This window comes from Seriola lalandi, unplaced genomic scaffold (genome assembly GCF_002814215.2).
Source record: "Seriola lalandi dorsalis isolate HSWRI2012SDOR001 ecotype SW California unplaced genomic scaffold, Sedor1 jcf7180002054685, whole genome shotgun sequence".
In the NCBI taxonomy this organism is placed as follows: Eukaryota; Metazoa; Chordata; class Actinopteri; order Carangiformes; family Carangidae; genus Seriola; species Seriola lalandi.
In genome coordinates, this window is record NW_019525238.1 from 6,697 (window position 1) to 19,885 (window position 13,189).

The 13,189-nt window shown below is 39.8% G+C and overlaps 2 protein-coding genes across 2 annotated transcripts in view; one reads left to right on the plus strand and one right to left on the minus strand.

The window, feature by feature from the left end:
- Positions 1-3,033: 3,033 nt before the first annotated feature.
- LOC111667160 (rhodopsin-like) lies at positions 3,034-4,324 on the plus strand (the record flags this gene model as incomplete). The annotated part of the gene is made up of 2 exons (XM_023422771.2): positions 3,034-3,273; positions 4,196-4,324. Coding segments are annotated over 2 exons (369 nt in total), but the record flags the coding sequence as incomplete, so codon positions are not given.
- Positions 4,325-5,349: 1,025 nt separating this feature from the next.
- The window catches only part of plxnd1 (plexin D1), a 61,943-nt gene continuing 54,103 nt past the window's right edge, over positions 5,350-13,189 (minus strand). Inside the window, exons 30-36 of the mRNA XM_023422745.2 lie at positions 12,063-12,097; positions 11,327-11,431; positions 10,966-11,129; positions 10,723-10,870; positions 7,633-7,773; positions 7,461-7,535; positions 5,350-6,391 (exon numbers count right to left, since the gene is read on the minus strand). Of these exons, the coding sequence (XP_023278513.1) occupies positions 6,275-6,391; positions 7,461-7,535; positions 7,633-7,773; positions 10,723-10,870; positions 10,966-11,129; positions 11,327-11,431; positions 12,063-12,097 (785 nt within the window). The 3' untranslated portion in view covers positions 5,350-6,274. The remainder of the gene's footprint in view (positions 6,392-7,460; positions 7,536-7,632; positions 7,774-10,722; positions 10,871-10,965; positions 11,130-11,326; positions 11,432-12,062; positions 12,098-13,189) is intronic.

The following is a 13,189-nucleotide window of genomic DNA, read 5'->3' on the forward strand; positions in this document are numbered from 1 at the left end:
ATTATAATATGGCATAAAATTGTCAAAAAACGTCATAGTATAGTTTGTATTAAAACATCACAGTATAATATCGCATTAAATTTTCAAAAAACGTCATAGTATTGTATGGCATAAAACGTCAAAAAACATCACAGTATAATATCGCATTAAATTTTCATAAAATGTCATAGTATAGTATGGCATAAAATGTCAAAAAACGTAAAAGTATAATATGGCATAAAATTGTCAAAAAACGTCATAGTATAGTATGGCATAAAATGTCATAGTATAATATGGCATAAAACGTCAAAAAACTTTATAGTATAATATGTCATAAAATTGTCAAAAAACGTCATAGTATAGTATAGCATAATACGTCATAGTATAGTATGGCATTAAATGTCAAAAAACATCATAGTATAATATGGCATAAGACTGTCAAAAAACGTCACAGTATAGTATGGCATAAAACGTCATAGGATAGTATGGCATAAAACGTTCAAAAACGTCAAAGTATAATATGGCATAAAATTGTCAAAAAAGTCATAGTATAGTATGGCATAAAACGTCAAAAAACGTCACAGTATAATATCGCATTAAATTTTCAAAAAACGTCATAGTATTGTATGGCATAAAACGTCAAAAAACGTCACAGTATAATATGGCATTAAATTTTCAAAAAACGTCATAGTATTGTATGGCATAAAACGTCAAAAAACAAATAATTATAATATGGCATAAAATTGTCAAAAAACGTCATAGTATAGTATAGCATAATACGTCATAGTATAATATGGCATAAAACCTCAAAAAACAAATAATTATAATATGTCAAAAAATTGTCAAAAAACGTCATAGTATAGTATGTATTAAAACCTCAAAGTATAGCTATGGCATAAAACGTCAAAAAACGTCACAGTATAATATGGCATTAAATTTTCAAAAAACGTCATAGTATAGTATGGCATAAAACGTCAAAAAACATCACAGTATAATATCACATTAAATTGTCAAAAAACGTCATAGTATAGTATGGCATAAAACCTCAAAAAACAAATAATTATAATATGGCATAAAATTGTCAAAAAACATCATAGTATAGTATAGCACAATACGTCATAGTATAATATGGCATAAAACCTCAAAAAACAAATAATTATAATATGGCATAAAATTGTCAAAAAACGTCATAGTATAGTTTGTATTAAAACATCATAATATAATATGGTATAAAATTGTCAAAAAACGTCATAGTATAGTATGGCATAAAACCTCAAAAAACGTCATAGCTTTACATGGCATAAAACGTCAAAAAACGTCACAGTATAATATCGCATTAAATTTTCAAAAAACGTCATAGTATTGTATGGCATAAAACGTCAAAAATCATCACAGTATAATATCGCATTAAATTGTCAAAAAACGTCATAGTATAGTATGGCATAAAACCTCAAAAAACAAATAATTATAATATGGCATAAAATTTTCAAAAAACGTCATAGTATAGTATAGCATAATACGTCATAGTATAGTATGGCATAAAACCTCAAAAAACAAATAATTATAATATGGCAAAAAATTGTCAAAAAACGTCATAGTATAGTTTGTATTAAAACATCATAGTATAGCATGGCACAAAAGGTCAAAAAACGTCATAGTATAATATGGTATAAAATTGTCAAAAAACGTCATAGTATATTATGGCATAAAACCTCAAAAAACGTCATAGCTTAACATGGCATAAAATAGTCAAAAAAGGTCATAATATAGTATGGCATAAAATGTCATAGTATAGTATGGCATTAAACGTCAAAAAATCGTCACAGTATAATATGGAATAAAATTTTCAAAAAACATCATAGTATAGTATGGATTAAAACGTCATAGTATAGTATGGCATTAAATTGTCAAAAAACGTCACAGTATAGTATGTATTAAAATGTCCTAGTATAGTATGTCAAAACGTCAAAAAACATAAAAGTTTAGTGTGGCATAAAATTGTCAAAAAACGTCAGAGTATAGTAAATCATAAAATGTCATATTAAAGTAAGGCATTATAGTCGGCAATAAACCTAACCTGCATGTTTAAGGACTGTGAGAGGAAGCCAGATTGCCATAAGAGAAGCTATGCAGTCAGTATATTATGGATTAAAATGTCTTAGTACAGAATGGCATAAAACGTCAAAAAATGTCATAGTATAGTTTGGCATAAAACTTCAAAAAACGTGATAGTACAGTATGGCATGAAATTGTCAAAAAACGTCATAGTATAGTATGGATTAACACGTCATAGTATACTAAGGCATAAAAACGTCAAAAAAACGTCACAGTATGGATTGTCAAATATGTCAAAATATGCCATAGTACAGTACAGCATAAAAATGACATAATAAAGTAAGGCATAAAAATGTGGAAAAACGTCATGAGGCAAAAAATGTCAAAATACGTCATAGTATACAAAGCATAAAAATGTCATAGTACAGTGAGGCATGAAAATGTCAATAAATGTCATAATATAGTAAGGAATTAAGATTTTTAAAAAGTCGTAGTATAGTAAGGCATAAAAATGTTTAAAAAAACATCATAGTATAATTAGGCATAGAAATGTCATATCACAGTGAGGCATAAAAATGTCATAGTACAGTATGACAAAAAACGGTAAAACAATGTCATATTACACTCAGGTATTAAAATGCCAAAAACAGCATAGTATAGTAACGCAAAAAAAACAGTCAAAATATGCCATATTATTGTATGGCATAAAACGTCATAGTATACTAAGGCATGAAAATGTCAAAAAAAATTCATAGTATCGTAAGGCATAAAATTAGTGTGGTATGGCATACACTTATCATAGTATAGTAAGGCAGAAGAATGTCACACTTTTTTGCATTGTCATTTTGTTGATTAAAAGACATGTCTGTCAGTTCTGTAGTCTAATCCTGTGCATTTTCTCTTCTTTTCACTTTTAGTGATAGATTAACCCCTTTGTCTACATTTGCATCACAGATTAGTCCTTTCATTATTTAATGAGCTGCATCTGTCTGTGTTCAGGCTGCAGCCCAGCAGCAGGAGTCTGAAACCACACAGAGAGCCGAGAAAGAAGTGACACGTATGGTCATTGTCATGGTGATCTCCTTCCTGGTGTGCTGGGTCCCCTATGCCACAGTGGCGTGGTACATCTTTGCCAATCAGGGAGCTGAGTTTGGACCTGTATTCATGACTGCTCCAGCCTTCTTCGCTAAGAGTGCTGCTCTGTACAACCCAGTCATCTACATTCTGCTAAACAGACAGGCATGTGAAGCAAATATCCTGGTTTGGTTATTCTTTGTAGCTAAGTACATAATCAAGTATTCTACTCAAGAACAATTCTGGGTAACTTCCATTTAATGTTACTTCATAATTCCACTTCCCAACATTTTTCGAGGCAAATATTACTATATACTTCTTTCTCCACTGGCCTTACTACAATATTTATCTGACAGCTGTAGTTACTTTGCTAGTAACATTCTACATTAAAAATGTATAATATGTTCATAAAATTAAATGCCTTGTTAAAGATTAAATCACCCTTTTTGGGATATGACCCGTCACTAAAAAAGCAGTGCGGAATTGGTAGGAGTTCCACCAAAAGACTTATTTCCCAACTAAATGCCTCACATAGTTTAATTTAAATAACTGTTCAAACAAGGCACAAAAAAATCATAAAAAATGAAGATAAGTTTATGTCATAGCGTTCTTTAAAATCTTTTTGCACCATTTACTTTCTCATGACCTGTCAGATTTTTTGTGACCCTTAGGAGAGTGACCAACTCATAGTTTGGGAACCAGTGGCCTAAACTACTGAATTGTATCTTAAGTAGTTAAAATAGCTCCACTTGGAGCAGCTACAACAGTAAAAATGCTGCTAATGCATTTGTACATCAGTATTTAATAGTCTAACAATGTAATGAAATTATACTTCAGTCAAAGGAGATATTTTCTATGTAATGAATACTTTTTCTTTTGAAATTTTAAGAACATTTTGTTTATAATATTGCTGTACCTTGACCCAAGTAGGATTTTGTATACGGGTCTAGTAATGGATTATTTTGACAATGCACTTGTTACATGTTGACATGTTACTTTTACTTAAAGATCTGAATACTTCTTCCACCCTTGAGTGAAGCTGTATCATAAATGTGATTCAGATCTTCTTTTTCTTTTTGGCCTCCAGTTCAGAAACTGCATGATCACAACAGTGTGCTGTGGAAAGAACCCATTTGGAGACGACGAGGCCGCTGCCACCACTGCCTCCAAAACCCAGACTTCATCCGTATCTTCCAGCCAGGTGGCCCCCGCTTGACCTGCCCCCATCCCCCCCATGGCTCCTCCTCTTCCTTGTCCCATCTGTCCCTGCACACCTCAGGACCCTCTACCGCCAAGCACCAGTATGTTCTATTGGCCAATCCTCTTGACTTACCTCTCCATGTGTCTTCACTGCAGCAGCACGACCGCACCTTTGGTGGGACTGACCTACTCAAGAGCCAGCATGTGTATTCTCAATCCATTTAATCATGGAAAGTGTTCAGCTGGCTTCACAGAGTTTAACCTGGCATCAAGGGAGTGTTGTCTATGTGATAATCCAACTGAACAAATTCCAATGTCCCAACTACCCAAAAATATACATAATGGGTGAAAACCTAACACTGCAAACCATCAGCTCTTGTTCAAATGATTGTTTCAGCTGTGTATCCCCCAAAAAATGCGCTTCGAACTATTAAATTTATGAATACTTAGTTGAAATTAGTCATGAATTTGTTTAGATATCTCATGGGTTTTTAAGGTATCAGACAGGGCTGTCCTCTGGTGTTTCTGTCTCTCCTCTTGTCTTTACGGTGATGAAGCTGAAGTGGCTTGTTTATTCTTGGCATCAAGTGAGACATGAGTGTAAACAGATGGACCTGAGAAGGTGCCTCCTGCAAGAGACTGGATGCGTATGTGTGTGTGTGTGTGTGTGTGTGTGTGTGTGTGGTGCACGTTTATGTATTTAAATGGATGTCAGAATGTCAGTGTGTGTATAAAAGAGATATGGGGTTGTTATTTGTGGATATTATTTTGTTCATTGTGTAAAGGCTAGGATCTTGTGGAAGTTGTTCTGTGTCCTGCAATAAAAACAAGGCTAAATGTCTCCATGACTTTTCCCTTACTTGCTCCATCATGAGAACATTTACAAGGCTTTCTGACACGTTCCAGATGCTAGTTTGTGGGCTGTTGGGTGGCAGGCCAAATCTTAATGGTTTTCAAATGTTAAACTTCACTGTGTTGAAATGCATTTAGAAATGAAGCACTCTGAGACTCAGTACAATAAATGTTGTCATCATTAGACACTTTAAAATCCTAAATACTGTAATTTATTTCACAAACTCTGACAAGTCATTTGGCATCACAAATACAGTCTCTCTTCAGATTATATTGAGCTCACTTTTTTTTTCCATAAATGTAAATTTCCCTCTTTTAAATTGGTCATAATCCAACATGATATTCATTCATTTACAAGCACACTGATCAACACTTCTATACTGATGCAGCTCTTCCCAGTGAACTACATAACATTTGATTTAATTAATTTCAGTCATTTATATTCCTCTCTCCACTCCCCTCAACCCATCATCAACCTGCAAAGCACAATGGGACGTATTGTTCAGAGCACCGATGGGAGAGAATCACCCATCTTCACCAATCACACCTGAGAACATTGCAGGCTTTAGGGGATGGGAGGAGTTTTGTCGCGCTCCTTCCTACTCATCCTGATGAACAGGCCACTTGAAAGCATTATAACACATCTATAAATATTGCTATGGACAATATAATACAGTACAGTGCATCATTGGCTCGTTCCCTTCAGAAAAGGGTTCAGTGCGTTTAAGATTGCCACCAGGGCTTACTGTAGCTCCCAGTAACTTTAAAGACATCCACAAAAAAAAGGCTCATCTCCAAGTTCTTACACATTCCCTCTAAAGCATAGCTGAGCCAGACTGGAATTCTGTCCGTGTCATGGGGAAAGATTTGGGAAAATTGCTTGGCGTTCCCAGATGACAGGAGGGAGACACCTCGCAAAATGTGTAACGCACGAGAGGCAGGTTTAAGTCCTTTGCTCTGCCACTTTTCACGCTTGTTAGAGTCTGTGGGAATAATAATGACACTTAAGAAGGCTAACTCCACAGTGGCCCGACGTTCCCAAGTAACCATGTGGGTGGGAGAAAGGCAGCTGTCAGCAGGAGAAAGAGGCGGCTAGTAGAAGAGACTGGCAGGTTCAGGCTTCACTGCAGCACTCGTAGATGTTGTCCTCCACAAGGGCAATGACCTGCTCGAACTTGTGGTGCAGCTGAGTGCGCCGTGCAGTGGGGTTAGACTCCAGAGCATTCACCACCTGAGGAGGGGAGGGGGCAGAAAAGAAAAACACAACAAAAATGACTTTCAGTGGCTGTCGAGCATTCATGCATCTATCTCTCTGGGAGAGGGAGGAAAATCAGCCACCTGCCTGGACATAGAAAGTTGAACGAGAGAGAAGGGGAGAGCAGCCGAGGAGAAAGTGAAAGTGCTTCAGCCTCTTCTCCTGCCTTCATGCATGCCTCCACGCCACAAAAGCCTTTGCACTTCACATATTTACAAAACCCACATCTGCTCTGTTTTTCATGCCCAATAGTTGTCACCGTGTCAGTGGGATTTATGGGCTCTTAGCGGCAATGTGCTACCAGGCAGAGCGAACTGAGCTGGGGCGAGAGAAAAGGCAATCAGGGGCCATTCACAGAGCTCTGTGAATCAGAGCCTAAGCCCCTGGCCCACGTCAGTACAGTAGCATGACAGTGGAAAGCAGCTAAACTGTATTATCATGAGAGTGCTCCATTAAGGCACAGTCACCACTGACTAAGCCTCTCCAGAGAATAGTCACATCAGTAAGGGAACATGGGGGAGGACAGCAGGGGCTGGAAGAGGGCTAGTTCAAAGCGAAACAAGAGATATGAAGCTGCAACTTAACACTGCCATTAAGCAGATAGGGGTGGTGGATAAAGAGAAGGTAAACAGCATGTTGTTTGCTTAAAGTGAAAGGTATATGTGGGCTGAAAGGGAGGATTGGACACATTGAATAGTGGCTGCTGCTTGGGAGTTAGTGTCACTAACTCCCAAGCAGCAGCTTTTCTTCTCAAAACATTTAACGATAGCAAATAGCTAATTAGTGAAGATATTCGAAGGATATTTGGGTATTTGAGTGACAAGCTGTAAGGCTGTTTATGGACTGATACATCTCTCAACATGCACATGATCTTCCACGGTGATACGCCACGCTCTGATTCCCATCTGTGAAATTTTATACAACAAAAGGGGTTGACTAAGGTGTTGTGGCTGCAGAAACAGGCCAGTTTAAACACGAGTAACATATCTAATCTGAATCTGACATCAGGAAGACAGAGAAGTAACGTAAGAATCTCTTCTCTTACCTGGTTTCTGTATCTTTTGGCATATTTGTAGATTTCTGTCAAGGCCAGGTTGGTGTTGAATTCGTTTCTGTATTTCTGCAGGATGGACAACAGAGCGCAACATTAGATTCAATTTCAAAAGAAAACAGATGCAGAGACTAACACACAGGTACATTCTGAACACTGTACTTACCCGTGACTCTTCGGCCAGGTGAGCATTCATCTCCTGCTCACTGAGAGGTGCCATTTCCTGTATCTGCTGATAATAGCACTGCACTCTCTTCTTATACTCAGGGATCTCCTTGGCATACAGCAGCTTGTTGGTAGGGGAGTCCTGAAAAAAATAAACAACACACATTTCAGTCAGGACACTCATGTCAGAGTTTTAACTAATATTAGTTTGGCATGGTGTGGCTCATGTGACACTCTGGAGCAAATCTGAACGAGCTTGATACAGACATTTTCTGAGCTCACAGAGCCCTTGGCAGAGCCTGAGATGCAGAAATTAACAATTCACAAACAGCTAAGTGCTAATACAGGAGGAGGCTGGAGTTAAACCACCTAAGGCATTCAGCGGTCAAGCAACTAAGATGAGGTCTCAGTGTTGTTGAATGTGAGATAGGTCATGGATATACATGATTGGAGGACTATAAGACTACCCGAAGCTCCATATATGGTAACTTCAACTTTTAGGGTTAATTAATAATCTATTATTAATGACCTCAGTCATTTTAGATGATAAGGTTTGTACTTTTGTACGTTGTGTGGTTGCAATCAGGCACTAATCAACTTTTTACTTCCAAATCACAACATACCAGAGGCAAATATTCTACTTTCAATTCACTATACTAACCTGAAAACTGTAGTTACTGCTTACTTTGCAGATTAAGAATTTACTTTAAAAAACATATAATTGGCCAAATAATATGATGGATGATTATTATATTATATACATTATTACTATATGAAGGAATTATTATATTATGGAATTAAACCAAGCTTCATCTTGACCAGCTAAAACATTAAAAAGCATCTTTTGATGCTTTACATACATTTAGCTGATAATATTTTTACTGAGTGGTATTATTAGTTTTACTAAAGTAAGTAGTATTTCTTCCACCACTGGTGCTAATGTCCGAATAAGGAGCTGTTCAGTTACACTGGAAGTTATTTGTTAATGACCCAATCTAAACCAGCCTAAAATGAGACAATAGAGGGAGGGAACGTTTTCCTTTCCACACAATGGGAGACTCAAAAAAGTCAGAGCAGGAGAAGGAACATTCCAGTGTAAACAATACTCCTTCATACCTCTGCCACTCTCTCCACAGTCACTTCAGGCTCTCGCACTGATGCTTATTCAAGCAGGAAGAAAAGTAGCGGGGCTAAGAGGTTGTGGGCATATTCAGGTTTAAGTGGTGACTACTGTTGCGAGTGAGTGTGCGTGGGTCTCTGTGTGCTGTGTGTGAGCAAGAGAGAAAGGGACAGAGAGAAAGTAGGGCAGGGAAAAAGAGGAGGTAAAAGAGACGGGCAGCCTCAGCTTTCAGCATCACCGAATGTGCTTACAGCGCACCTTAATATTTCTATGTGTCATGAGTTATTTGTGTCACCTAATGTGTGTTTGTTTGTGTGTGAGCGTGTTTGTTTGTGTTAAAGGTGCTGTGGGACTGAAAGGCTGCGGCCACAGTCGCTCCCTCTGATAGGGAACCCTCTCTCTTCCTGTCCACAAGATCACTTCCTGCTGCTCGTCCATCTGCCTGGTAACCCCCCTGTGACCCCGTGGCCCTCCATGTCTGCATCTTGCCAGATAAGAGGGTTTCCGTGGAAACAGCGAACGTTGCTTAGTTTCCTACCCCTCTTTCTCACCCCTGCTGTGCTCCTGCTAATCCAAACCCTGTACCCTTCACTGTCCTGTCCCGAGGCCATCACACACACACTCATACGCATGCACAAACAAACGACTGTAAACACTCGGGGAAAGTGTTGTGTGTAGTGTAGTGTGTCATGTCAGTCTCCTTGACCTACAGGAGAAAACGTGGCCATATCCTTAAACCCGATGACTCCACAGCACTGTACTTGCACAGCCAGATGTGACATGTTAATGAGGAGGATGCAGACACACTCTGTGCAAAAATGTCTCAGAGCTGTTGCTCTTATGTCTGTGTATCCACCGGTATATATCTGCCTGCATATACATATGAGTGCACTGGCTTTGGCGCTGAAGTGAAGTATATAAATCAGAGTGTTCCTAAGTGAAAGAAGAGCATTATTTGATGAGTCCTCGACTTCCTCCAGGGAGGAAACCAGTCAGAGAGAGACAGGAAGCAGAGCGTGCTCAGGGTCACGGTGTCTGAGGGATGAGACGAATTTGTGAGCAGTGAGGACATTGACATGCAAGCACACACACACACACACACACACACACACACACACACAGACAGACATACAGAAACACACATGCCTGAACACACACACACACGCACACACACAGACAGACATGCACTCGCACAAAGCACAAAAAGAGATCCCTGGTGCTCATGACCTTGGATCTGGGCTGAAATAACATGAGCAGAGGTAGATGGAGCTGACAGTCTGAAGGCTTTGGGATGAGGGTTCACAGGGGGACTAGGGAGGTATATGTGTGTGTGTGTGAGTGTGTGTGTGTGTGTATGTGTGTGTGTGTGTGTGTGTGTGTGTGTGTGTGTGTGCGTGTTAGATAGATATATACATAGACAGGCACAAACACAGACAGATGGATAGACGGATATATAACTATTATTTAATCATGTATTTAATCAGTAATCAGGTGGATATGATAGATAGTTACATTATGATAGAGCAGAGGCGAGCCTCCCCCGGGGGGTGAGGGAGACAGATGAAGAGCTAGATACATAGTGAATGAACATCCATAAATCCATTATAAATCACCGAAATAAGATGCTTGTTATGACTCCAGAACTCCAGAACTTTTAAAATTTTTTCAGTATCAAAGAAATTCACTGATAGTTGTCTTTGATGGGTATATTGCAAACAGGAACTGCTAATAGCTTATTTGGGATACTTTTCCAGTTTGCCAAAATGTAAACAAATACAGGCTCAAAATGTAGCTCACAGCTAACTAACTCACTCAAAGCAACATTATATTTCCTGTTTACCCCAAAAGTCCCCACATAATGGGAAGACAATGAATCAGAAGTGTCTTCATTTTTCACTCAGAGACGATCCACAGTGACAGACTTTGAAAACTCTTGAATTGATAGGTAGATAGACTGATAGACAGACTCACCTTGCCTAGCTGCAGGTCAGAGATGGAGCAGGCGTCTATGAAAGCCTGGGCGATGACAGACAGACAGGCGTCCATGTGGTCCGTCTTATCAATGTCAAACACAAACTGAGGATTCTTCAGGATGTTCACCCAGAAACGCAGAGGTAAACTGCAGACAGGGAGGGGAAGATAAGCTTTTAAAGCCATGCACTTGCACAGTGAGGGGACCAAAGGGGACTTTAATCATAGAGTTAGGATGTCTACCTGTTGGTTTTCCAGATGTGCAGGGTGTCTGGGTCTGTGATGCCCCGTTTGTCAGCCTGTTCCTCCAGGAAGTCAAAGAAATATTTGACAGCCAGAGGGGGCCGATCCGGAGGGATGCTAAGGATGGCCTGAAAGAGGTCATCCAAGAACTTCTGAAGAGTTCCCTGTGGAGGAAAAGAAAAAAGGCGGTACATAAATACGCAGAGACATGGTTTCATGTCATGTGATGGCATTTCTGGTCGGCTCCTGAGGCTAATATGGGCAATAAAAAAATGAAATGGAACGGTGACATAGATATCTAGCTGTAACTGAAGTCTGTTTGAGGCGCTGGCAACATAAGCAGTCTCTTGTTTCTGCTCACCTTGGTAGACAGCAGGCGTGTCAGGTAGATTTCAGGCAGGACTTTCTTGCGGTGGCTCTGTCTGTGTGACTTCTTGGTCTCCATCAGCTCGTCATGAGGTAGGACCTGGAATGCAACAAAGGCCAAAGGTCAAACATACTGCACACAGGTTGAAGCAATAAACTCCCACAGGAGAAGTCCAATGAATGCTCTATTGTCTCTGCTGTCTCAGTTGCCAAAGGGGAATTTTTCTGTTTCATGCATTAGACACATGATCCAGAAATCACATCAGGGTATTTTGCACAATGAATAATATAAAAAATTGAAGAAGTGATGGGAGTTGGGAAATTCTAAATTTTTTGCTGTGTGCGGGATCATGTCTCTGACTTGCTCATACAGGTATAAATAGGGGCAGGGAAAAGAAGAAGCAGCCAAATTCCACCTACTTGTGTCAAAAAAGGACTATAGAGGTGTCCTGTAAAACTAACTATTCACCCGGCAAATTGTGTTCCAAGGAACTCATTATTCTAAAGTCAAAGGGCCCATATCTTGGCTGACGTTTATAAAAGAGCTTAAGAAGCATTAGTGCTGTCATGTCCTCTCAGCAGCTTTCCTTTTCACCTCTGTTCACCCCCATTCTCTCTGTTGTCAGGCCCACTCCTGACTGACTAACACTCGCACACACAGGAAAAGCTCTGGCAATAAACTCGGACCCCACTTCAGGAAACATTCTGATTACCTATGAGGAGATACTCACCAAATGTACATACTTCTCTGTATCCAGATCTTTGACTAAAGGAGAAGGAGACAAAAAAGAGAAGCACACAGCATGAAACAATGTGCAATCAGCAAGTTGGAGACCTGAGAGAATGAGAGGAGACAGGAGGAGGGAGCACAGAGGAGTGTGACAGATAGAAGGGAGAGAGAAAAAAAAATCAAGAGGGAGATTGACAGGAGAGCAAGGGAGATAGAGTACATGCGAGAGGAGAAAGTGATTAAGGTGGACTGTGGGCCGGTAGGGGAGGGGAGCTGTCTGAGAGAATGAAAAAGAAAGATTACGAGTGAAAGGAGAGAGAAAGGAGAGAGATTAGGGGAGACAGACACACAGAGTCTGTGATTGGTTCTGGAGCCAGTGTAATGAGATGGTAATGCTCGGCCAACGCTGGGAAGGAGCATTAAACCTTTCTGGTTTATATATATATATATATAGGTCTAAACACAAACACACTCATACACATGCATGAGCAGATATGAGCATACAAGTAGACGCATGTCCAAACACAAGCACAGATGCAGACACAAACACTAACAAATACAGTAAATTATTGTACACACATACAAACACACACACACACACACACACACACACACACACGCACACACGAGCAAAAACAAAGACAGGCTTTTGTGCAATATGCGCACGCACGCACACGCACACGCACACGCACACACACACACACACACACACACACACACACACACACACACACACGGTGAGTGTGTTCTCATTACAGGCTTCTCTGCCAGAGATGCTCCTGCCCAGCGGGCCTCAGTCCAGACCCTCAACACTGATCACAGGCAGGCAGGACAGTGTTTTATATTAGCCAGGGAGCACTACAGTCTCATAACACCCCCTTGACGCTTTGAAGCAAAAGCCAGGTTTGGTCCACATAAGCCTATTTTTGGCTCAGTATAAATGAGAGGAGAGGCTTTGATGGACAGAGCCTGAGCAGAACTGAGCTCTGGTCTGGTACTGATTATGTAAGGTAGACCCTAGACAACAGATGGACAAGCCCATTAAAGGCTGTATGTAAACTCATCTGTCAACAGGCAGAGCAGTCATTATATTTGGGCTTGAGGCTGGACAATAGACCAACTTGTGTC